Below are 27,799 nucleotides of genomic sequence, written 5' to 3'. Positions count from 1 at the left end.
TAAGGTACCCCCATTTCGCTCTTAAGCAGGATTTACTCTACAGGGTAGATGAAATACGGGGCGTGGGGGTAGAACAGTTGGTGGTGCCCCAGCCGTATCGCCGGCGGGTCCTCGACTTGGCTCATAAACACCTGATGAGTGGCCACCTAGGGGTCAAGAAAACGCAGGAGCGAATATTGCAAAGGTTCTATTGGCCCGGGGTCTTTGGGGAGGTAAAACGGTTCTGCGAAACCTGCCCGGAGTGTCAGCTTACCGCACCCCTGACCCATTTTCGCAGTCCGTTGGTACCGTTACCCATTATAGAAGTCCCTTTTGAACGGATAGGGATGGATCTGGTGGGGCCCCTCGTAAAGTCCGCTCGAGGGCACCAACACATCCTAGTGATCGTTGACTATGCCACCCGGTATCCCGAGGCGATACCTCTCAGACATACTGCAGCAAAGCTTATAGCTCGGGAGTTGTTTGCTGTGTTCTGCCGGGTGGGGTTGCCCAAGGAGATCCTTACGGATCAGGGGACCCCATTCATGTCTAAAGTGACCAAAGAGCTATGCCGGCTACTCCAGATCAAGCAGTTGCGTACGTCGGTGTATCATCCTCAAACGGACGGTTTAGTCGAGCGTTTCAATAAAACCCTGAAAACCATGCTAAGAAGGGTGATCTCAAAAGACGGGAAAGACTGGGATATGATGCTTCCCTACTTGATGTTTGCCATACGAGAGGTGCCACAGGCATCCACGGGGTTTTCGCCTTTTGAATTGTTATACGGGCGACATCCCCGGGGATTGTTGGACCTGGCAAAGGAAACATGGGAGCAGGAGCCCACCCCCCATAAAAGTGTGATCGAACACATTTTAGGTATGCAGAACCGCATAAGCGCGGTCATGCCAATTGTGAAGGAGCATTTACAGGAGGCTCAGGCCGCGCAAAGCGGCCGCTACAATAGACAAGCCACCGTGCGGACCTTTAAACCCGGGGATCGGGTGTTGGTATTAATCCCCACGGCGGAGAGTAAATTCCTGGCTCAGTGGCAAGGCCCCTACAAGATAAAGGAAAGAGTCGGGGTGGTTAACTATAAAGTATTGCAGCCCGGTAGGCGGAAACCTGAACAAATATACCATGTCAACCTATTAAAACCTTGGCAGGAACGGGAAAGCCTGATGGCTGTTTTTTCCCCACCTCCCTCCTCTTCGGGTCGTTCACATCCGGCTCCAGCGACCTCCGGAGAGGACGAACAGGAAGTAAGGATTGGAGAAGCCCTCACCAAGCAACAGAGGCGAGAGGCCAGACGGTTGGTTCAGCAGAACCCCGATGTCATCTCCGAGCTGCCCGGTAGGACCAGTCTGATACGACACGATATTGTCACCGAGCCCCACCTGAAGGTACGCCTGAAGTCATACCGGGTACCGGAGGCTCGACGACAAGCCATATCGGAGGAAGTAAAGACAATGTTACGCCTGGGGGTCATCGAAAAATCCCGGAGTGAATGGGCTAGTCCGATTGTCCTAATACCAAAACCCGATGGCTCCTTAAGGTTCTGCAATGACTTTAGGAGATTGAACGAAATATCCAAGTTCGATCTCTACCCCATGCCCCGGGTGGATGAGCTGATTGATAGGCTGGGACAGGCGCGATATTTTACCACGCTCGACCTGACCAAGGGGTACTGGCAGGTGCCACTAGCGGAGTCCGCCAAGGAGAAAACCGCTTTTGTTACGCCGGAGGGTCTCTTCCACTATGTTGTCTTGCCTTTTGGGTTACATGGCGCTCCGGCCACGTTCCAGAGGTTGATGGACTTAGTGCTGGAACCCCACCAGGCGTATGCATCAGCGTACCTGGATGACATCATTATTTACAGCTCCGATTGGCAGACTCACTTGGAACAGGTACAAGCGGTGGTGGACGCGCTTCGAACAGCCGGATTGACAGCCAATCCCAAGAAATGTGCATTGGGACTCACGGAAGCCCGCTACTTGGGCTACGTGATAGGCCAATGAGTGATTAAGCCCCAAATTAACAAGGTTGAGGCGATCCAGAAGTGGCCTAGACCCCTGACCACGAAGCAGGTTAGGGCCTTCCTGGGTATCGTGGGATACTACAGGAGGTTTGTAAAGGATTTTGCGGGACTATCAGCCCCCTTGACGGACCTTCTCAAAGGCAAGAAGTCCGTCATGGTGCGCTGGACTCCGCAGGCCGAGGACTCCTTCCGGGCCCTGAAGGAGGTCCTGTGCGGACAGCCCGTTCTGGTCAACCCTGATTTCCGGAAGGAGTTCATTGTACAGACTGACGCCTCAGAGGTCGGCCTGGGGGCAGTGCTGTCTCAGGTGGTTCAGGGGGAGGAACACCCCGTCACCTTTTTGAGTAGGAAGCTCACCCCTCCCGAGCGGAATTATAGCGTAGTGGAGAAGGAGTGCCTGGCGATCAAGTGGGCCTTGGAGTCCCTACGCTATTACCTGCTGGGACGGCAGTTTCGCTTGGTGACGGATCACTCTCCACTGGTCTGGATGAGGTCCGCCAAGGAACGGAATGCCCGGGTTACCCGGTGGTTCCTTTCTCTGCAGAACTTCCGGTTTACGGTTGAACACCGGGCCGGTAGGTTGCAGGGCAACGCCGATGCCTTGTCCCGCGGCCCGTGTTTGATGGCAGGAGTTCAACCCCGCACGCTTGAACTGAGGGGGGGGTATGTGAGACTGTGACCGGGGTTATCTATGACGGCCGGTATGTCTCGCCCCGGTTGTGCTCACTCCATGATAATCCACTATAGGGTTAATGCTGTTTCCCTACAGGCTGAAGGAAGGGTTAAATAGATTCAGGAACAAGGGCAGGTGTGCCGGGTGTGAGGGAGTGATCACATCTCCCTGAGTTCTCTGCCGGAAAGGCACATATGTACTATTGTGGACTTTTTCTTTGGATAATAAACCGTGTGCTGTGAACCTTGGTGCCTGGATCCCGTGTCTTCTGCAGCGCAGCCGACGACGCTACCTCACAACGCGGAAAAGGTCTGTACCCAGGGCTGCCGGAGGGAGGACAAAGCAGGTGGACGCGGAAAAGGTCTGTACCCAGGGCTGCCGGAGGGAGGACAAAGCAGGTAGACGTGGGACGGTCTGTGCCCAGGGCTGCCGGAGGGAGGACAAAGCAGGTAGACGCGGGATGGTCTGTGCCCAGGGCTGCCGGAGGGAGGACAAAGCAGGTAGACGTGGGACGGTCTGTGCCCAGGGCTCCTGGAGGGAGGACAAAGCAGGTAGACGTGGGACGGTCTGTGCCCAGGGCTGCCGGAGGGAGGACAAAGTAGGTAGACGCGGGACGGTCTGTGCCCAGGGCTGCCGGAGGGAGGACAAAGCAGGTGGACGCGGGACGGTCTGTGCCCAGGGCTGCCGGAGGGAGGACAAAGCAGGTGGATGCGGGACGGTCTGTGCCCAGGGCTGCCGGAGGGAGGACAAAGCAGATGGACGCGGGACGGTCTGTGCCCAGGGCTGCCGGAGGGAGGACAAAGCAGGTGGACGCGGGACGGTCTGTGCCCAGGGCTGCCGGAGGGAGGACAAAGCAGGTGGACGCGGGACGGTCTGTGCCCAGGGCTGCCGGAGGGAGGACAAAGCAGGTGGACGCGGGACGGTCTGTGCCCAGGGCTGCCGGAGGGAGGACAAAGCAGGTAGACGCGGGACGGTCTGTGCCCAGGGCACGGTTTACTGTAGAGGAACCCAGCGCGTTTTGGGGTTGAATAGACGTTAAGCCAAAACTCAAGTAGAGACTTTATGATCCCGTCCATAACTGGGCTCTGGGTTCCCATCTTCTTCCCTTTGATAAATTTGTCCCACCATTACAACCAATCCCCTATGTACAGGTTAGGTGACCACTGGGACCCCCCCAATCAAAAGAATGGGTCTCATATAGATGAAGTTTCTGTGCACGTTCTACCCCCACTCCACTCCTACAGAGGACTTGGGACCCCCATGCTTATGATCCCCGGGGGTCACCATAGTGGCACTTATCACCTATCTTGTGGCTAATCAATAACTTGTAACTATAGGTCAAACCTTTTAGAGAGTATAATTAATGCTGGTCGTTTGTGGGACTATTGCCAATAGCGGAAGGTCACGTGACCGCTGTTGGGCCCCGGAAGCGGAGGACCCGGCGATATACATTACTCTGTGCTCCTTTCTATCTGGCTGACCTATTTCTCGCTTGCCTTGGAGGTAGAGCACAGTCCTCCTGATACTTGTGGAGTGAAGCTTAGGGATCTACAGTCACAGAGATACGAATGATTAATGGAGATCCACCGCCCCGGAACGCGACAGCACACGGCAAGTCAGAAGACCGAAGCCCCTTCACAGCCCATCACTAGGAGCAGAGTCTTCTACACCATTACCTATATATGACGGCCTGTGCAAGAGGGGCTACTAATGTTTAACAACTGGGGGTCCGACCTGACAAAAGGCACAATGAAGGGGCAGTGACACCAGGTTCGAATCACTGTCTATGTAAATGAAGGAGCCGGTCTGGTGATGAATGGGCACTACCATGCTCGGATGCTCAGCACTCGTAACTAGTGATGAGTGGGCACCTCCATGCTCGGGTGCTCTGGATTCGACCATGGTAGTGTCCGCTCATCACTAGTTACCAGTACTGAGCACCCGAGCATGGTAGTGCCCGCTCATCACTAGTTACCAGTACTGAGCACCTGAGCATGGTAGTGTCCGCTCATCACTAGTTACCAGTACTGAGCACCCGAGCATGGTAGTGCCCGCTCATCACTAGTTACCAGTACTGAGCACCTGAGCATGGTAGTGCCCGCTCATCACTAGTTACCAGTACTGAGCACCTGAGCATGGTAGTGCCCGCTCATCACTAGTTACCAGTACTGAGCACCTGAGCATGGTAGTGTCCGCTCATCACTAGTTACCAGTACTGAGCACCCGAGCATGGTAGTGCTCGCTCATCTCTAGTTACCAGTACTGAGCACCCGAGCATGGTAGTGCCCACTCATCACTAGTTACCAGTACTGAGCACCCGAGCATGGTAGTGCCCGCTCATCACTAGTTACCAGTACTGAGCACCCGAGCATGGTAGTGCCCGCTCATCACTAGTTACCAGTACTGAGCACCCGAGCATGGTAGTGCCCGCTCATCACTAGTTATCAGTACTGAGCACCCGAGCATGGTAGTGCCCGCTCATCACTAGTTACCAGTACTGAGCACCCGAGCATGGTAGTGCCCACTCATCACTAGTTACCAGTACAGAGCACCCGAGCATGGTAGTGCCCGCTCATCACTAGTTACCAGTACTGAGCACCCGAGCATGGTAGTGCCCGCTCATCACTAGTTACCAGTACTGAGCACCCGAGCATGGTAGTGCCCGCTCATCACTAGTTACCAGTACTGAGCACCCGAGCATGGTAGTGCCCGCTCATCACTAGTTACCAGTACTGAGCACCCGAGCATGGTAGTGCCCGCTCATCACTAGTTACCAGTACTGAGCACCCGAGCATGGTAGTGCCCGCTCATCACTAGTTACCAGTACTGAGTACCCGAGCATGGTAGTGCCCGCTCATCACTAGTTACCAGTACTGAGCACCCGAGCATGGTAGTGCTCGCTCATCGCTAGTTACCAGTACTGAGCACCCGAGCATGGTAGTGCCCGCTCATCACTAGTTACCAGTACTGAGCACCCGAGCATGGTAGTGCCCGCTCATCACTAGTTACCAGTACTGAGCACCCGAGCATGGTAGTGCCCGCTCATCACTAGTTACCAGTACTGAGCACCCGAGCATGGTAGTGCCCGCTCATCACTAGTTACCAGTACTGAGCACCCGAGCATGGTAGTGCTCACTCATCACTAGTTACCAGTACTGAGCACCCGAGCATGGTAGTGCCCGCTCATCACTAGTTACCAGTACTGAGCACCCGAGCATGGTAGTGCCCGCTCATCATTAATCACGTCCCATCTAAGTAACTAAAACGAGCTGCAATACTAAGCACAGCCACTTCTACGGATGAGGGCGCTCTGTATAACTGGTGCGGACAAAACACGGCTTAATAGGAGATCGGTAATCTTACCATGACTTCAACACGACACTAATGTGATCCCAGATTCACATTCTCTAGGATGACTATTAGATAAAAAGTAAATAAATTAAATTAAAAAAAAAAAAAGTTAATATCACCCCCTCAACCATTGGAATAAATAAGGGTTGCAGTTCTTTGGTTCTTTGCCGCTTACAAAATAGATTCCGGGGTAATAAATAGATCTATTTTCAGTTTATTTATTTTCTTACGCTTTTTCTGAATCCTCCCGGGGACCATGAAGCTGCGATCACTTGGAGGGAACACGATATTTAATAGGATTGTGGTGATACGTGTGCATAGACACAGGCACATCCATGTATCCACTTGGCGATGGTAAGCACATACAGGATATATATATAGGATGTATACATCGCACACGGCTGCGCAGACTATACGAGGGCACCGATACGCGCGGCGGGGCCGGGGGAAATATCCGATCATTCTTTCTCAGCTTCTGTGTCTGGCGCCAGTAACCACAAAAAACCATCTCATTATTAGACCCACAGGAAGCGAGTCCAAAAACAGCAGGATTTATCCTCAATTCTTAAGAAAATATTATTTCCATGCAGGGGCCGAGGAAACCCCAGACATTCATCAGGCCAAAATGAGAAGGAGAAGCCGGACGGGGGCTGGTAGGATTTTCTTGTGAAGGGGCAGAAGGTAGCACAGCAGGAGGGGGGAGTGACGGATGAAATCCTCGCTCTGACATCGCCGCCGCTGGGGACCGGGCGGGGGTAACAATTATTACTAATTTAATCATCGTCGAGTGTCTTCTAAATATCGGGGGTCTGTACATTAAGCTCGGACATTAACACTTCACAGAGGGGGTAACGGATGATTACTGGACATGTGATCTCTGCAGGATCCACTCTATGGGATGATTACTAGATGTGTGATCTCTGCAGGATCCACTCTATGGGATGATTACTGGACATGTGATCTCTGCAGGATCCGTTCTAATGGATGATTACTGGACATGTAATCTCTGCAGGATCCGCTCTATGGGATGATTACTAGATGTGTGATCTCTGCAGGATCCGTTCTAATGGATGATTACTGGACATGTGATCTCTGCAGGATCCGCTCTATGGGATGATTACTAGATGTGTGATCTCTGCAGGATCCGTTCTAATGGATGATTACTGGACATGTGATCTCTGCAGGATCCGCTCTATGGGATGATTACTAGATGTGTGATCTCTGCAGGATCCGTTCTAATGGATGATTACTGGACATGTGATCTCTGCAGGATCCACTCTATGGGATGATTACTAGATGTGTGATCTCTGCAGGATCCACTCTATGGGATGATTACTAGACATGTGATCTCTGCAGGATCCGTTCTAATGGATGATTACTGGACATGTGATCTCTGCAGGATCCGTTCTAATGGATGATTACTGGACATGTAATCTCTGCAGGATCCGCTCTATGGGATGATTACTAGATGTGTGATCTCTGCAGGATCCGTTCTAATGGATGATTACTGGACATGTGATCTCTGCAGGATCCGCTCTATGGGATGATTACTAGATGTGTGATCTCTGCAGGATCCGTTCTAATGGATGATTACTGGACATGTGATCTCTGCAGGATCCGTTCTAATGGATGATTACTGGACATGTAATCTCTGCAGGATCCGCTCTATGGGATGATTACTAGATGTGTGATCTCTGCAGGATCCGTTCTAATGGATGATTACTGGACATGTGATCTCTGCAGGATCCGCTCTATGGGATGATTACTAGATGTGTGATCTCTGCAGGATCCGTTCTAATGGATGATTACTGGACATGTGATCTCTGCAGGATCTGCTCTATCGGATAATTACTAGACATGTGACCTCTGCAGGATCCGCTCTATGGGATGATTACTACACATGTGAGCTCTCCAGAATCTTTTCTAACGGATGATTACTGGACATGTGATCTCTGCAGGATCCGTTCTAACCGATAATTACTGGACGTGTGATCTCAGCGTAAGGCCTGTTTCATGCTCTGAGTGCAGACCCCCAATGTCCGGACAGGCCGGGGGTTTCCTGACCCGATCCGAGTCAGTGTCCGGAGGCGGGCGGGGGGTCCGGATATAGTGGTCTGTGCTCGGAGCATGAATGTTGGGTGTGAGCCGCAGTCTACGGCTATCGTCACATTTCCGTTTTGCAGCAGAAAAAAAAAAAGCTTGGACTCTGGCATAATTCACTTGGATAATTAATATTTGTACGTGTTTTCCGTTTTCACCCTTCCCGCCTTTTATCCGGTTTTTTTACGTGTTCTTCAAAACCTCCTTTTTTTAGAACAGAAAACGGAAACCGAAAAGACATCACGTTTCATTTGAAGCATTGAATCTCTCGTATCCATTTATTGGATTTGTTTTGCGCCCCGCACATACCCAGAATATTAGAGGTGACCGCGACCGCGCCAGTAAAACCTCAGAACGATGAAAGCGGAGGCGAATTCAAAAGTATCGGATTGGAATGTTTCCGCTCAAAAAATAAAAGAAAACTTTGGTTTAATTTTCATCCATTTCTGATTCTTCTGATTTCATTATATTTATACGTTACAGAACGAATTCCAAACTGGGACGATTCCTGTAGATCTCAGATTAGCGGATGCTGCAGATTAGCGGATGCTGCAGATTAGCGGATGCTCCAGATTAGCGGATGCTCCAGATTAGCGGATGCTCCAGATTAGCGGATGCTCCAGAACAGCGGATGCTCCAGAACAGCGGATGCTCCAGAACAGCGGATGCTCCAGAACAGCGGATGCTCCAGAACAGCGGATGCTCCAGAACAGCGGATGCTCCAGATTAGCGGATGCTCCAGATTAGCGGATGCTCCAGATTAGCGGAAGCTCCAGATTAGCGGAAGCTCCAGATTAGCGGAAGCTCCAGATTAGCGGATGCTCCAGATTAGCGGATACTGCAGATTAGCGGATGCACCAGATTAGCGAATGCACCAGATTAGCGGATGCTCCAGATTAGCGGATGCTCCAGATTAGCGGATACTGCAGATTAGCAGATGCTCCAGATTAGCAGATTTTTACTGTTTTGTGATCATTAATCCCCTGTACTTTTATCCCTATTTTGTGTTTTAAACGTTGGCGCTTTGTCAGATACAGAACGGACACATACGGATTCCTGAAGAGCGATGATGACCGGGCTGACATACGGCAGCCGCCAAAAATTGTGCGAGACACCTCTGCCGCCTCGTAGGTGACATGGAGACCGCCAGACAAACCCCCAGGACAGCCGGTGGGAACATTCCACCTGTCAGAGATAAATCCTCGTCACAGACATTTTTGCGGAGGGGCACGGCTCATTTTTCATGTTTCCAATCAGCATTTCCTTATTTTAGCAAAATTTTCCAGCACCCGGGTGAAGATTCTGTTTGTTTCCTCCTTTTCCTTCCATGTGGGGTGGATTCGGCCATCGGTGGGGACAATTGGTATTTGGGGCTTAAAATCTTGTTTACTTTTGGGTTTCATCACAAATTTTGCACCTTATAATTTACAGTCATTTTTATCCTCAAATAGAAGGATGAAGGATGCAATTTTGAGGCTTTGAGGACGCAGGGACGTCTTTTGATTTTTGCACATTGCATCTTCTCTCAGGCGGTTCGTCAACATTTATTTTTATGAGATGTTATATTTTCCTGCAATTATTTGGAGACAAATTTTGTAAAAATGCAGAGGTTTTGTTTTTTCTCCATATGCAATCAGGTCACTCAGGTTACAGTTATGGACCCCTGCTATGGCAGATTGTTGTTTTTTCTCTTAAGGCCACTTTACACACAGAGATAAATCTGTGGCAGATCTGTGGTTGCAGTGAAATTGTGGACAATTAGTGCCAGGTTTGTGGCTGTGTACAAATGGAACAATATGTCCATGATTTCACTGCAACCACAGATCTGCCAAAGATTTATCTCTGTGTGTGACGGGGCCTTTACTTAAATGCATGCATTTTTGGCTAAAAATAATTTCTGCAATTCAGCTTCAATAAAAACATTCTAAGGCGCTTTGTTTCCCTGCTCATTAATGGCTGCAGAACGAGTTACCTGAGAATCCATCAGTGAGCGTCAGCTAACAGCTGAGCTGTAACTTTTATCTGTCTTTTAATGACCTAAATAAAGGTTCTATAAAATAACAAAATAAAAATAATTAAATATCTAAAAATGTAAATCATTGAACTTTTCCTAGTTTACAAAGAAAAGAATTTAAATGAATACAAAAAATACGTTAGCACATAATCATCCACACCACCGCCAACCACACCACCGCCACCATACACACTACTGCCATCTACACCGCCATCATCCACACCACTGCCATGTACACCGCTGTTATCTACATCGCCATCATCCACACCACTGCCATGTACACCGCTGTCCTCTACACCGCCATCATCCACACCACCGCCATGTACACCGCTGTCATCTACATCACCATCATCCACACCACCGCCATGTACACCGCTGTCATCTACATCACCATCATCCACACCACCGCCATGTACACCGCTGTCCTCTACACCACCATCATCCACACCACTGCCATGTACACCACTGTCCTCTACACCACCACCATCCACACCACTGCCATGTACACCGCTGTCATCTACACCACCACCATCCACACCACTGCCATGTACACTGCTGTCATCTACATCGCCATCATCCACACCACTGCCATGTACACCGCTGTCCTCTACACCACCATCATCCACACCACCGCCATGTACACCGCTGTCATCTACACCGCCATCATCCACACCACTGCCATGTACACTGCTGTCATCTACATCGCCACCATCCACACCACTGCCATGTACACCGCTGTCCTCTACACCGCCATCATCCACACCACTGCCATGTACACCGCTGTCCTCTACACCACCACCATCCACACCACTGTCATGTACACCGCTGTCATCTACATCACCATCATCCACACCACTGCCATGTACACCGCTGTCCTCTACACCGCCATCATCCACACCACTGCCATGTACACCGCTGTCCTCTACACCACCACCATCCACACCACTGTCATGTACACCGCTGTTATCTACATCGCCATCATCCACACCACTGCCATGTACACCGCTGTCATCTACATCACCATCATCCACACCACCGCCATGTACACCGCTGTCCTCTACACCACCACCATCCACACCACTGCCATGTACACTGCTGTCATCTACATCGCCACCATCCACACCACTGCCATGTACACCGCTGTCCTCTACACCGCCATCATCCACACCACTGCCATGTACACCGCTGTCCTCTACACCACCATCATCCACACCACTGCCATGTACACCGCTGTCCTCTACACCACCATCATCCACACCACTGCCATGTACACGGCTGTTATCTACATCGCCATCATCCACACCACTGCCATGTAGAGGACAGCAGTGTACATGGCAGTGGTGTGGATGATGGCGGTGTAGAGGACAGCGGTGTACACCGCCACCATCCACACCACTGCCATGTACACTGCTGTCCTCTACACCACCACCATCCACACCACTGCCATGTACACTGCTGTCATCTACATCGCCACCATCCACACCACTGCCATGTACACCGCTGTCCTCTACACCACCACCATCCACACCACTGCCATGTACACCGCTGTCCTCTACACCACCACCATCCACACCACTGCCATGTACACCACTGTCCTCTACACCACCATCATCCACACCACTGCCATGTACACCGCTGTCCTCTACACCACCACCATCCACACCACTGCCATGTACACTGCTGTCATCTACATCGCCATCATCCACACCACTGCCATGTACACCGCTGTCCTCTACACCACCACCATCCACACCACTGCCATGTACACCGCTGTCCTCTACATCACCACCATCCACACCACTGCCATGTACACCGCTGTCCTCTACACCGCCATCATCCACACCACTGCCATGTACACCGCTGTCCTCTACACCACCATCATCCACACCACTGCCATGTACACGGCTGTTATCTACATCGCCATCATCCACACCACTGCCATGTACACCGCTGTCCTCTACACCACCATCATCCACACCACTGCCATGTACACCGCTGTCCTCTACATCGCCATCATCCACACCACTGCCATGTACACCGCTGTCCTCTACACCACCATCATCCACACCACCGCCATGTACACCGCTGTCCTCTACACCACCATCATCCACACCACTGCCATGTACACCGCTGTCATCTACATCGCCATCATCCACACCACCGCCATGTACACCGCTGTCCTCTACATCGCCATCATCCACACCACTGCCATGTACACCGCTGTCATCTACATCGCCATCATCCACACCACTGCCATGTACACCGCTGTCCTCTACACCACCATCATCCACACCACTGCCATGTACACCGCTGTCCTCTACACCACCATCATCCACACCACTGCCATGTACACCGCTGTCCTCTACACCACCACCATCCACACCACTGCCATGTACACCGCTGTCCTCTACACCACCATCATCCACACCACTGCCATGTACACCGCTGTCCTCTACACCACCACCATCCACACCACTGCCATGTACACCGCTGTCATCTACACCACCATCATCCACACCACTGCCATGTACACCGCTGTCCTCTACACCACCATCATCCACACCACTGCCATGTACACCGCTGTCATCTACACCACCATCATCCACACCACTGCCATGTACACCGCCATCATCCACACCACTGTCATCTACATCGCTGCATCAACGCTTCATATCATTGAAATCTACAAGTCACTAATAGACATATTACAATGTTGCCACCAGGTCGCCATGTTCCCGCTTCCTCCGCGCTCTCCTTCACTATCGTCCCTTTTTTGTATTGTAGATCACACTTGTGCGGACGCCATACTGCCGGAACCTCAGCGCGGAGGAACGAGGCTGCAGAACAGGTTTCCACCCGGCGGGTCGTGGAGGTGCACAGGATCCAACTGTCACTATGGTTACCGGCGACGCGGCCCATTCACCGGCCCGGAACCTGCGCCTTAAATCAGTGACGTAACGGACGGCTCCTTCCATTCAGAAGCCGAAAGGAGAATGAGCCCGGATCGGCTGTCACAGACGGGCCCGGAGTATCTGGGTGAGAGCCGCACACCTGTGCAACCTGCAAATAGCTCCGGACAGCGAGAGGCGCGCGGGGGAGTCCTGCACATGAGCGGCTCCATATAATGTGTATATGTGTCTATAGCATCAATGATAGACAGATGACTAATCCAGGCTGCAAATGTGTATGGTGCAAGGTACAGATAGGGCCGCCTCCTGTGCTCTGCAGGCGCAGATAGTGCCGCCTCCTGTGCTCTGCAGGCACAGATGGTGCCGCCTCCTGTGCTCTGCAGGCGCAGATGGTGCCGCCTCCTGTGCTCTGCAGGCGCAGATAGTGCCGCCTCCTGTGCTCTGCAGGCGCAGATGGTGCCGCCTCCTGTGCTCTGCAGGCGCAGATAGTGCCGCCTCCTGTGCTCTGCAGGCGTAGATGGTGCCGCCTCCTGTGCTCTGCAGGCGTAGATGGTGCCGCCTCCTGTGCTCTGCAGGCGCAGATGGTGCCGCCTCCTGTGCTCTGCAGGGGCAGATAGGGCCGCCTCCTGTGCTCTGCAGGCGTAGATGGTGCCGCCTCCTGTGCTCTGCAGGCGCAGATAGTGCCACCTCCTGTGCGCTGCAGGCGCAGATAGTGTCGCCTCCTGTGCTCTGCAGGCGCAGATGGTGCCGCCTCCTGTGCTCTACAGGCGCAGATGGTGCCGCCTCCTGTGCTCTGCAGGCGCAGATGGTGCCGCCTCCTGTGCTCTGCAGGCGTAGATGGTGCCGCCTCCTGTGCTCTGCAGGCGCAGATAGTGCCGCCTCCTGTGCTCTGCAGGCGCAGATGGTGCCGCCTCCTGTGCTCTGCAGGCGCAGATGGTGCCGCCTCCTGTGCGCTGCAGGCGCAGATGGTGCCGCCTCCTGTGCGCTGCAGGCGCAGATAGTGCCGCCTCCTGTGCGCTGCAGGCGCAGATAGTGCCGCCTCCTGTGCTCTGCAGGCGCAGATAGTGCCGCCTCCTGTGCTCTGCAGGCGCAGATAGTGCCGCCTCCTGTGCTCTGCAGGCGCAGATAGTGCCGCCTCCTGTGCTCTGCAGGCGCAGATAGTGCCGCCTCCTGTGCTCTGCAGGCGCAGATAGTGCCGCCTCCTGTGCTCTGCAGGCGCAGATAGTGCCGCCTCCTGTGCGCTGCAGGCGCAGATAGTGCCACGTAATGTGCTCTGTAGGCGCTGATAGTGCTGCCTCCTGTATTCTGTAGGCGCAGATAGTGCCGCCTCCTGTGCGCTGCAGGGGCAGATAGGGCCGCCTCCTGTATTTTGCAGGGGCAGTTAGTGCCGCCTAATGTGCTCTGCAGGGGCAGATAGTGCCGCCTAATGTGCTCTGCAGGGGCAGATAGTGCCGCCTAATGTGCTCTGCAGGCGCAGATAGTGCCACGTCTACTTTTTCAACATATAAATGATGTAGGTAGAGATAATACTGTGTCTCTGTCTCCTCCTATAGATAATTAAGGAACATATAATATTGCCTCCCTGTATATGATAAAGGTACAGATAGTACTGCTTCCTTGTCTCTCCCTGTAAATGATGTGGGCACATATATACTAACAAGCAAAAGGGTAACAATGTTTTGCACTTTTGCCTTTCAGGCTCCATATCTCACCCTCCTTTATAGCTCTGAGCGTGAGACGACCTTCATTTTATAGACAATCATCTTCTCTATCTCACACATAAATGTGACTGCAGCTATTTATCATATAATTAGCTTTGCAGATTCTTCTCACGTCGCTGCATTGTTACTGTTTTCCTCCTAATAATCTAAATTTAAATTTTAATTATTTTGTTAGTATTTTGTAAACGTCCTTTGGCTTTCAGCACAAACTGCATCCTTCTGGGCTCCATCAGGTTCAAGCATGTCTCCACCAAAATCTGACCCCCGGTCTCTTCTCCACGTTCCCAGTGTTGGTATATACTGGTCAGGTCTCTTCTCCACGTTCCCAGTGTTGGTGTATACTGGTCAGGTCTCTTCTCCATGTTCCCAGTGTTGGTGTATACTGGTCAGGTCTCTTCTCCACGTTCCCAGTGATGGTGTATACTGGTCAGGTCTCTTCTCCACGTTCTCAGTGTTGGTGTATACTGGTCAGGTCTCTTCTCCATGTTCCCAGTGTTGGTGTATACTGGTCAGGTCTCTTCTCCATGTTCCCAGTGTTGGTGTATACTGGTCAGGTCTCTTCTCCATATTCCCAGTGTTGGTATATACTGGTCAGGTCTCTTCTCCACGTTCCCAGTGTTGGTGTATACTGGTCAGGTCTCTTCTCCATATTAGTTATAGAAGTGCGGCACTCCTGCTTTATTAAGGTGCCAGAATAGGGTCCAACCCCGTATCAATAATATATTAAATTCGGCACTCAGGTTGAAAATAAATTGAATTTTTTATTATCCAAGATATCCAAGTTATTCAAGCAATATTTGTGTTATCAAAAATCAACGTATCGGTCACACGACCTTCATCAGGTATAATAACACTACAAAAAAATAAAAAATAAAATACAAAATAAGCATATGAACAAATCAAAATGGCATGAAATAACATTAACATGCAATGTACATAAACTGAAAAGCGTGTCCTCAATTCATACAAAAAGGATCCTTTTGCCAATCAAAAAATACATCATGTATAACTGGAACCACAGGGAACACTGGATATCAGAGAAATTACTTTGTCCCTGGACTATAAAGCATAAATCTATATTCACAGAACAATTAGATCTGTTTCCTATAAAGAAAGGAAACAATAAAAATAACAATAATAAAATGAAAAATAAACAGATAGATAACATCAAGACTGGAACTAACAAAATACATTCAAAAAGCGCCTAGATTAGAAATGCAGTATAACCCATTAAACTCACCAAAGCTTGTAAGATAGAATGATTAAATTGTGGTAAATACGAAGTTAAGAAGCTGCCTCTCCGGGTCCGTAGTGCATGTGACCTGCCTGTCTGCTGTCTGGGTTTAAATAACCCGCTTAATAGGACGATGGGCGTATAATCAAGGTGTAGCGTTACGTCACTTCCGATAAAATGAAAAGGAAGTGACGAATCTGGATGGCACTACGTCCACAGACTTGGTTGGCAGGCCAGCGCCTGCGCAGAACTAATCCGCGTCCGCTCAGATGGAAATGGAATAATGTTATGTGTACGATAGCGTAACGTCATTTCCGGTAAACAAACCGGAAGTGGCGTCCGTGGATGGCAATATGTAAAAGAGTTTGGTTGGCAAACTCCTGCATGTATTTCGGTTTGGATCGCTTGTATATGTATACAAAATAGCGATCCATTAGAAGTACAGTACAAGACCCATTTAGACTAAAGGATTCATTATGCAAAGGGACAGGATAAAGGAAAGGGATGATGGGAATAGGGAGGAAGGGAATTGGGAAAAGGTGTTCTTTAGTGCACATTATAAATTATGATAATAATCAATAGTAAACTTTATATATGGAAAGAGGAAAACAAAGAAAAAGTGGAAAGTGGAAAAGATAAAAAAGGGGAAAAAAGGGGGAGAAACAAAGAAAAATAAACTCAGAAATAAAAAATAAGAGAGTAAACAATGAAAACTAAAATGAAATAAACAGAACCTACAAATAAATAAGAAAATTGAAAAAAATCAAAAAATAAAAAATTGTGAAAAAAATAAATAAAAAAATAAAAAAATATAAAAAATAAAAAATAAGAAATTAAAATTAAAAAATAATAAATAAAAAATAAAAAGTAAAAAATAAGTGAAAAATGTTTAAGAAAAATAAATGAAAGAAAAAACCTGTAAATAATTAAGAATAAGGAATAAAAAATACTCAATAAATAGAAAATTAATAATAAAAGAGAAGAAAAAAGAAGAAGAAGACCAGAAAAATAATAAAAATAAATAACAAATAAATATTGAGATTTAACAATTACGATAATTAAAAATTAATAAGGAAAAAATTAATAAAGAAAAGATTAATTATTAGTGAGGGATATTAGGGAAAGGAGGGAAAGGGAAGAGGATATAAGGAATACCTATATGGTTCGACCATCTCCGGTGCTCGATCAATTTTTCTGCTAGAAGGAAAAAAAGAGGATAAGAAACACTAATGAATAATAAGAATCAAAAATAGAAGCAATTCACATAAAGCTTGAAGTGTCGAAGTCTCGATTGAGACCCCTAGGCTCCAGAGTTTGAAGTAAGAAAATCCAATAGGCTTCTCTCTGCTTCAGGGTTTTGACCCTATCACCCCCCCTCCTATGTGGTAAAATCTGTTCTAAAATTTGAAAACGCAGTTGGCTGACTCTATGCCCTTGTTTGTGGAAATGAAACGGAAGAGGTAATGTCAATTTCTCACAACGGATGGTAGACTTATGTTGAGAAATGCGGTCTTTAACCTGCTGTGTTGTTTCTCCCACATATAAAAGCCCGCAAGGACATTTGATGACATAAACTGCAAATGAGGTTTCACAGGTGAAAAAACCTTTTATAGGATAACCTCGACCAGTGTAAGGATGTAGGACCTTATCTCCCTTTTGTACATTACTGCATTGTGGGCAACTTAAACAGGGAAAAGTACCTCGTCTTGGAGTGAGTAAGTGAGTCTGTAATGGGCCGGTTGACTTAGAACCCAAGTCAGCCCTAACCAACTTATTACCTAAATTAGAGGGACGCCTAAAGCATGGAAGAAAAGGTGATTTAAATTCTTCTACCTCTGGATAACCTTTATGTAAAATATTCCAGTGGCTTCTAATGAATTTATGAATCTTGTAAGAAAATGGATGAAATGTATGTACAAATGCCAATCGATTTCTTTTAGTTTTTTCAGATGTTAATGCCGGAATAGTAGCATCACTGCTCAAAATCCCCTTAGGATAGCCTCTTGCTAAAAACTTAGATTCCATTTCCTGCAATCTATTATTTTTAGTCTCGGGTTGGCTAACAATCCTGTGTACTCTTAAAAATTGTGACTTGGGAATAGAATTCCTTGTCGCTTTCGGATGACAGCTGTCATATAGAAGTAAATTATTCCTATCTGTAGGCTTTACAAATAGATCAGTTTGTAAATGACCTCTGCTGTCCTTAATAATAGTTGTGTCTAGATAATTTATCTGTTGTGAATGATATTGTATGACAAATTGAAGTTCGGACCATATACTATTAATGTATTGATGAAACTCCATGAGAGAGTCCAATGAGCCCCCCCATACGCAAAAAACGTCGTCAATATATCTTTTCCAACAAACACAATGTTCTTGAAACCCTTGATGTGTATATACAAATTTTTCTTCAAAAAATGACATATAAGCGTTAGCGTAGGGGGGAGCTACATTGGACCCCATCGCGGTACCTTGTTTTTGAATATAGTAAGTGTCCTGGAATAAAAAGAAGTTTTCAGTCAAAACAATATCCAGAAAATCCAAACAACACTCCCGCACATCATCCGGAAAATTATTCTTTAACAACAAGTCATGTACTGCTGTCTTGCCTTTACTATGGGTGATAGAGGTGTATAGGCTCGTCACGTCCCAAGTGACTAATAAGGCTTCAGGAGGAATATTGCCCAAATTTTTAAGTACTTGCAAGAAATGGTTAGTATCTAGGAGAAAGGACAATGTCTCTTTAATTAGTGGAGTCAACATTCTCTCAAGAAGAATCGCCAGTGGTGACAGAATAGAGTCCGTGCCCGCCACTATCGGTCTTCCAGGAGGATTAACTAGCGTTTTATGAATTTTAGGCAACACATAAAAGACTGGAACAATGGGATTTTGTTTTTGTAAAAAATCAAAAGTTTTTTTGTCAATAATACCCTTCTTTAGATAGTGGTCGGTAGCGGTTCTAATTCTGTCACGTATTCTGGCTGTTGGATTGTGAGACAAGACCCCATATACCTCATTAACACTTAGTTGCCTATCAATCTCCTGTAAATAAGTATGTCGGTCCATAATCACTAATGCCCCACCTTTATCTGCCTGTTTGATAATAAGATTCTTGCCATCTATTAGTGATATTAAAGCAGTCTGATCCTTGACAGAAAAATTGGAGGGATAGTATAGTGATTTATTTGATAACTCTCTAAAAAATGATGCTACATCCTTCTCCAGTAAACCTATAAAGGTTTCTACTGGAGGACTATTTTTAGGAGGCATAAAAGTGCTCTTGGTTTTAAGTCCTAAATCTTTTATATTGATAGGAGTCATCGTTATGGAGGGTTCTAATGGTCGTAAACCGGTGCTAGGGGTTTATGCAAAGTGTGCCTTAATACGTAAGTTACGATAAAACCTTAATAAATCCATTTGTAATTGGAAACAATTGAAATTATATGATGGACAAAAGGAGAGACCCTTTTGAAGAAGATTAATTTGATCACAAGATAAATTTTTTGAAGAAATATTGACTACAATTGATTCCGACGTACCTGGGATCTGGTTACCATTGTGGACCTGACTGAGTCGGCGACATTGTCCCCCCCGCCTTGGTTGCCTTTTGAACCTCTTCGGTTTCTCTGCCCTAAAAAATGGGGAGGTCTTGGTCGTCGAATGTGAGGAAATTCTGTGTCTGAAGCTGAGTTGTCGCTTGAGGAATACTGATAACGTCTTGGAAACATCCGAAAAGAAGTGTCGCGCCATCTGTATACCCGATTGTTCTTATAATCTTCGGTATCCCGTAAGAATTTATCACGTTTTATCCTCTGATTCTCAATTTTATGTACTTGTAAATCACGTGTAATCTGATCCTTGATCTTGGTAAAATCTTCTGTAGAAGACGTCGAAGTCAACTGTTGTTCTATCGAATTAATCTCTTCTCTCTTGGAGGTAATTGCCTGACTCAAGTGATCCAGAGTCAAAGTCATTAAATCGAAGGAGCACTTATTGAGAATTTGTTCGAAGCGGTTACAGTAGTCTTGATTGTCACTGAAGATGGTCGGCCGAACACCAACCCTTAATCCCCTAGGGATCCTTTGTACCCGTAAATATTCAGCAATTGTAGCACAATGTAGTTCCAGGCTCTGAAGTTTGCGAGATTCTCTCTGGTAATCCCGAGTTCGAAGTTCTTGTGTAGATGTATGAAGAAAATCACTCTGCAGCGTGACACGTCCAACTATGTCAGCTGTTTCATTAACAGTGTACGAAAAGGCCTCACTTGTCATGCCTTCTTGCTGGGTGCTCTTTTTGTAGTGTTATTATACCTGATGAAGGTCGTGTGACCGATACGTTGATTTTTGATAACACAAATATTGCTTGAATAACTTGGATATCTTGGATAATAAAAAATTCAATTTATTTTCAACCTGAGTGCCGAATTTAATATATTATTGATACGGGGTTGGACCCTATTCTGGCACCTTAATAAAGCAGGAGTGCCGCACTTCTATAACTAATTGATACTCCTTTACTGCGAGCACCCAGCAAGAAGGCATGACAAGTGAGGCCTTTTCGTACACTGTTAATGAAACAGCTGACATAGTTGGACGTGTCACGCTGCAGAGTGATTTTCTTCATACATCTACACAAGAACTTCGAACTCGGGATTACCAGAGAGAATCTCGCAAACTTCAGAGCCTGGAACTACATTGTGCTACAATTGCTGAATATTTACGGGTACAAAGGATCCCTAGGGGATTAAGGGTTGGTGTTCGGCCGACCATCTTCAGTGACAATCAAGACTACTGTAACCGCTTCGAACAAATTCTCAATAAGTGCTCCTTCGATTTAATGACTTTGACTCTGGATCACTTGAGTCAGGCAATTACCTCCAAGAGAGAAGAGATTAATTCGATAGAACAACAGTTGACTTCGACGTCTTCTACAGAAGATTTTACCAAGATCAAGGATCAGATTACACGTGATTTACAAGTACATAAAATTGAGAATCAGAGGATAAAACGTGATAAATTCTTACGGGATACCGAAGATTATAAGAACAATCGGGTATACAGATGGCGCGACACTTCTTTTCGGATGTTTCCAAGACGTTATCAGTATTCCTCAAGCGACAACTCAGCTTCAGACACAGAATTTCCTCACATTCGACGACCAAGACCTCCCCATTTTTTAGGGCAGAGAAACCGAAGAGGTTCAAAAGGCAACCAAGGCGGGGGGGACAATGTCGCCGACTCAGTCAGGTCCACAATGGTAACCAGATCCCAGGTACGTCGGAATCAATTGTAGTCAATATTTCTTCAAAAAATTTATCTTGTGATCAAATTAATCTTCTTCAAAAGGGTCTCTCCTTTTGTCCATCATATAATTTCAATTGTTTCCAATTACAAATGGATTTATTAAGGTTTTATCGTAACTTACGTATTAAGGCACACTTTGCATAAACCCCTAGCACCGGTTTACGACCATTAGAACCCTCCATAACGATGACTCCTATCAATATAAAAGATTTAGGACTTAAAACCAAGAGCACTTTTATGCCTCCTAAAAATAGTCCTCCAGTAGAAACCTTTATAGGTTTACTGGAGAAGGATGTAGCATCATTTTTTAGAGAGTTATCAAATAAATCACTATACTATCCCTCCAATTTTTCTGTCAAGGATCAGACTGCTTTAATATCACTAATAGATGGCAAGAATCTTATTATCAAACAGGCAGATAAAGGTGGGGCATTAGTGATTATGGACCGACATACTTATTTACAGGAGATTGATAGGCAACTAAGTGTTAATGAGGTATATGGGGTCTTGTCTCACAATCCAACAGCCAGAATACGTGACAGAATTAGAACCGCTACCGACCACTATCTAAAGAAGGGTATTATTGACAAAAAAACTTTTGATTTTTTACAAAAACAAAATCCCATTGTTCCAGTCTTTTATGTGTTGCCTAAAATTCATAAAACGCTAGTTAATCCTCCTGGAAGACCGATAGTGGCGGGCACGGACTCTATTCTGTCACCACTGGCGATTCTTCTTGAGAGAATGTTGACTCCACTAATTAAAGAGACATTGTCCTTTCTCCTAGATACTAACCATTTCTTGCAAGTACTTAAAAATTTGGGCAATATTCCTCCTGAAGCCTTATTAGTCACTTGGGACGTGACGAGCCTATACACCTCTATCACCCATAGTAAAGGCAAGACAGCAGTACATGACTTGTTGTTAAAGAATAATTTTCCGGATGATGTGCGGGAGTGTTGTTTGGATTTTCTGGATATTGTTTTGACTGAAAACTTCTTTTTATTCCAGGACACTTACTATATTCAAAAACAAGGTACCGCGATGGGGTCCAATGTAGCTCCCCCCTACGCTAACGCTTATATGTCATTTTTTGAAGAAAAATTTGTATATACACATCAAGGGTTTCAAGAACATTGTGTTTGTTGGAAAAGATATATTGACGACGTTTTTTGCGTATGGGGGGGCTCATTGGACTCTCTCATGGAGTTTCATCAATACATTAATAGTATATGGTCCGAACTTCAATTTGTCATACAATATCATTCACAACAGATAAATTATCTAGACACAACTATTATTAAGGACAGCAGAGGTCATTTACAAACTGATCTATTTGTAAAGCCTACAGATAGGAATAATTTACTTCTATATGACAGCTGTCATCCGAAAGCGACAAGGAATTCTATTCCCAAGTCACAATTTTTAAGAGTACACAGGATTGTTAGCCAACCCGAGACTAAAAATAATAGATTGCAGGAAATGGAATCTAAGTTTTTAGCAAGAGGCTATCCTAAGGGGATTTTGAGCAGTGATGCTACTATTCCGGCATTAACATCTGAAAAAACTAAAAGAAATCGATTGGCATTTGTACATACATTTCATCCATTTTCTTACAAGATTCATAAATTCATTAGAAGCCACTGGAATATTTTACATAAAGGTTATCCAGAGGTAGAAGAATTTAAATCACCTTTTCTTCCATGCTTTAGGCGTCCCTCTAATTTAGGTAATAAGTTGGTTAGGGCTGACTTGGGTTCTAAGTCAACCGGCCCATTACAGACTCACTTACTCACTCCAAGACGAGGTACTTTTCCCTGTTTAAGTTGCCCACAATGCAGTAATGTACAAAAGGGAGATAAGGTCCTACATCCTTACACTGGTCGAGGTTATCCTATAAAAGGTTTTTTCACCTGTGAAACCTCATTTGCAGTTTATGTCATCAAATGTCCTTGCGGGCTTTTATATGTGGGAGAAACAACACAGCAGGTTAAAGACCGCATTTCTCAACATAAGTCTACCATCCGTTGTGAGAAATTGACATTACCTCTTCCGTTTCATTTCCACAAACAAGGGCATAGAGTCAGCCAACTGCGTTTTCAAATTTTAGAACAGATTTTACCACATAGGAGGGGGGGTGATAGGGTCAAAACCCTGAAGCAGAGAGAAGCCTATTGGATTTTCTTACTTCAAACTCTGGAGCCTAGGGGTCTCAATCGAGACTTCGACACTTCAAGCTTTATGTGAATTGCTTCTATTTTTGATTCTTATTATTCATTAGTGTTTCTTATCCTCTTTTTTTCCTTCTAGCAGAAAAATTGATCGAGCACCGGAGATGGTCGAACCATATAGGTATTCCTTATATCCTCTTCCCTTTCCCTCCTTTCCCTAATATCCCTCACTAATAATTAATCTTTTCTTTATTAATTTTTTCCTTATTAATTTTTAATTATCGTAATTGTTAAATCTCAATATTTATTTGTTATTTATTTTTATTATTTTTCTGGTCTTCTTCTTCTTTTTTCTTCTCTTTTATTATTAATTTTCTATTTATTGAGTATTTTTTATTCCTTATTCTTAATTATTTACAGGTTTTTTCTTTCATTTATTTTTCTTAAACATTTTTCACTTATTTTTTACTTTTTATTTTTTATTTATTATTTTTTAATTTTAATTTCTTATTTTTTATTTTTTATATTTTTTTATTTTTTTATTTATTTTTTTCACAATTTTTTATTTTTTGATTTTTTTCAATTTTCTTATTTATTTGTAGGTTCTGTTTATTTCATTTTAGTTTTCATTGTTTACTCTCTTATTTTTTATTTCTGAGTTTATTTTTCTTTGTTTCTCCCCCTTTTTTCCCCTTTTTTATCTTTTCCACTTTCCACTTTTTCTTTGTTTTCCTCTTTCCATATATAAAGTTTACTATTGATTATTATCATAATTTATAATGTGCACTAAAGAACACCTTTTCCCAATTCCCTTCCTCCCTATTCCCATCATCCCTTTCCTTTATCCTGTCCCTTTGCATAATGAATCCTTTAGTCTAAATGGGTCTTGTACTGTACTTCTAATGGATCGCTATTTTGTATACATATACAAGCGATCCAAACCGAAATACATGCAGGAGTTTGCCAACCAAACTCTTTTACATATTGCCATCCACGGACGCCACTTCCGGTTTGTTTACCGGAAATGACGTTACGCTATCGTACACATAACATTATTCCATTTCCATCTGAGCGGACGCGGATTAGTTCTGCGCAGGCGCTGGCCTGCCAACCAAGTCTGTGGACGTAGTGCCATCCAGATTCGTCACTTCCTTTTCATTTTATCGGAAGTGACGTAACGCTACACCTTGATTATACGCCCATCGTCCTATTAAGCGGGTTATTTAAACCCAGACAGCAGACAGGCAGGTCACATGCACTACGGACCCGGAGAGGCAGCTTCTTAACTTCGTATTTACCACAATTTAATCATTCTATCTTACAAGCTTTGGTGAGTTTAATGGGTTATACTGCATTTCTAATCTAGGCGCTTTTTGAATGTATTTTGTTAGTTCCAGTCTTGATGTTATCTATCTGTTTATTTTTCATTTTATTATTGTTATTTTTATTGTTTCCTTTCTTTATAGGAAACAGATCTAATTGTTCTGTGAATATAGATTTATGCTTTATAGTCCAGGGACAAAGTAATTTCTCTGATATCCAGTGTTCCCTGTGGTTCCAGTTATACATGATGTATTTTTTGATTGGCAAAAGGATCCTTTTTGTATGAATTGAGGACACGCTTTTCAGTTTATGTACATTGCATGTTAATGTTATTTCATGCCATTTTGATTTGTTCATATGCTTATTTTGTATTTTATTTTTTATTTTTTTGTAGTGTTATTATACCTGATGAAGGTCGTGTGACCGATACGTTGATTTTTGATAACACAAATATTGCTTGAATAACTTGGATATCTTGGATAATAAAAAATTCAATTTATTTTCAACCTGAGTGCCGAATTTAATATATTATCTCTTCTCCATATTCCCAGTGTTGGTATATACTGGTCAGGTCTCTTCTCCACGTTCCCAGTGTTGGTATATACTGGTCAGGTCTCTTCTCCACGTTCCCAGTGTTGGTGTATACTGGTCAGGTCTCTTCTACACGTTCCCAGTGTTGGTGTATACTGGTCAGGTCTCTTCTCCATGTTCCCAGTGTTGGTATATACTGGTCAGGTCTCTTCTCCATGTTCCCAGTGTTGGTATATACTGGTCAGGTCTCTTCTCCACGTTCCCAGTGTTGGTGTATACTGGTCAGGTCTCTTCTCCACGTTCCCAGTGTTGGTGTATACTGGTCAGGTCTCTTCTCTATGTTCCCAGTGTTGGTGTGTACTGGTCAGGTCTCTTCTCCATGTTCCCAGTGTTGGTATATACTGGTCAGGTCTCTTCTCCATGTTCCCAGTGTTGGTATATACTGGTCAGGTCTCTTCTCTATGTTCCCAGTGTTGGTGTATACTGGTCGGGTCTCTTCTCCACGTTCCCAGTGTTGGTGTATACTGGTCAGGTCTCTTCTCCATGTTCCCAGTGTTGGTGTAGACTGGTCAGGTCTCTTCTCTATGTTCCCAGTGTTGGTATATACTGGTCAGGTCTCTTCTCTATGTTCCCAGTGTTGGTGTATACTGGTCAGGTCTCTTCTCCACGTTCCCAGTGTTGGTATATACTGGTCAGGTCTCTTCTCCATGTTCCCAGTGTTGGTATATACTGGTCAGGTCTCTTCTCTATGTTCCCAGTGTTGGTGTATACTGGTCAGGTCTCTTCTCCACGTTCCCAGTGTTGGTATATACTGGTCAGGTCTCTTCTCCACGTTCCCAGTGTTGATATATACTGGTCAGGTCTCTTCTCCACGTTCCCAGTGTTGGTGTATACTGGTCAGGTCTCTTCTCCATGTTCCCAGTGTTGGTGTATACTGGTCAGGTCTCTTCTCCATGTTCCCAGTGTTGGTGTATACTGGTCAGGTCTCTTCTCCACGTTCCCAGTGTTGGTGTATACTGGTCAGGTCTCTTCTCCACGTTCCCAGTGTTGGTGTATACTGGTCAGGTCTCTTCTCCACATTCCCAGTGTTGGTATATACTGGTCAGGTCTCTTCTCCACGTTCCCAGTGTTGGTATATACTGGTCAGGTCTCTTCTCCACGATCCCAGTGTTGGTGTATACTGGTCAGGTCTCTTCTCCATGTTCCCAGTGGTGATGTATACTGGTCAGGTCTCTTCTCCACGTTCCCAGTGTTGGTGTATACTGGTCAGGTCTCTTCTCCACGTTCCCAGTGTTTGTGTATACTGGTCGGGTCTCTTGGGGATGTATACAGCATTTTCTTCACCTACAAGTGTTGGATTGAGGTGAGATCTGGGGACTGTGGGGACAATCCAGCTCCTCTACTTCATTCTCATTGGATCATTTCTTCTCGTATGCTCGGGTCCTGGTTCTGCTGGAACACTGTCCTCCTTTTTTCATCCCCATAGAACTGGAGAGTATGAAGTAACTCGTCTTGTAGGATCCTCACATATAGCTCAGCATTGAGACCACCATACATCCAGGTTAAGTATCCAACGCCTTTGGCTGTAAACTCCCCCATATCTTCAGGCTTCCGCCATTGAACTTCATAGTTCCTTCAATTTCTTGATCCGTTCACCCCTTTTTTCCTTGTTTCTTCCAGACCCATTTCCCCCCAGCAGAGCCATCTATTGACTTTCTTCTCATCGCTCCAGATCACCCGTCTGCAATCTTCCCCTTTTCATTCTTTGTAATCTCGAGCCGACGCTTCTTATGATGATATTGAGGTTGAGGCTTCTTCGCCTTTTTTCGGGCCACTATTCCAGACCTGTGTAACGTGCGTCGCTCGGTGCTCGCATGGACGTCTGTGATGTCACTATTATGGAGCACACGAGCCGCCTCCACTGCCGGGTGTCTCCAGAACTGATAGACCTTGTAATGAGCGACTCGTTGACTCCGATATTTTGCCGGGACGTCACCTCTTGGCTTCTGAATGGACGGACAGACGTCATTTCTTATTCCTCCACTTGCCAGGACCTCACATGATGCAGTAATTTTCTTGATCGAGAGGTCGCTATCGATGACCTGGATGAGGCTGTGTCTCTCTCTCTCTAGGAAATCTTCTTCATGGCGGCTCCTCAATTTGAACCAGTGACATTCACTTGAGAATCAACCTAATAACACACTGAGCTATCAGGAAATGTGAGAACAGGTTGTAATTTGTAGTATACAGGAAGAAAAAGAGCAAAACAGTAACAATGCAGCGGCATGACAAGAATCCGCATAACTATTCATCTGCTAAATATCTGCAAGTCACATTTATGTATGAGAAGCCGAGATGATTGTCTATAAAATGTAGTCTTGCATTCAATGCTGTAGTGGATGGTGAGATATGGAGCCTGAAAGGCAAAAGTGCAAAACATTGTTACCTTTTTGCT

At 45.8% G+C, this 27,799-nt stretch overlaps 1 protein-coding gene across 2 annotated transcripts in view; it reads left to right on the top strand.

The window, feature by feature from the left end:
* Positions 1-13,006: 13,006 nt before the first annotated feature.
* Positions 13,007-27,799, top strand: part of CSTPP1 (centriolar satellite-associated tubulin polyglutamylase complex regulator 1) — a 149,081-nt gene continuing 134,288 nt past the window's right edge. Inside the window, exon 1 of one of the 2 annotated variants that reach the window (XM_075325527.1) lies at positions 13,007-13,188. In XM_075325527.1, coding sequence (XP_075181642.1) covers positions 13,146-13,188 — 43 coding nt within the window. In that variant the 5' untranslated portion in view covers positions 13,007-13,145. The remainder of the gene's footprint in view (positions 13,189-27,799) is intronic. The other variant, XM_075325524.1, reaches the window with a different exon arrangement.

Source organism: Anomaloglossus baeobatrachus, chromosome 10, assembly GCF_048569485.1.
Source record: "Anomaloglossus baeobatrachus isolate aAnoBae1 chromosome 10, aAnoBae1.hap1, whole genome shotgun sequence".
Taxonomy (NCBI): domain Eukaryota; kingdom Metazoa; phylum Chordata; class Amphibia; order Anura; family Aromobatidae; genus Anomaloglossus; species Anomaloglossus baeobatrachus.
The sequence above is the reverse complement of the archived record's forward strand: the minus strand, read 5'-3'. Positions and strand labels throughout refer to the sequence as shown.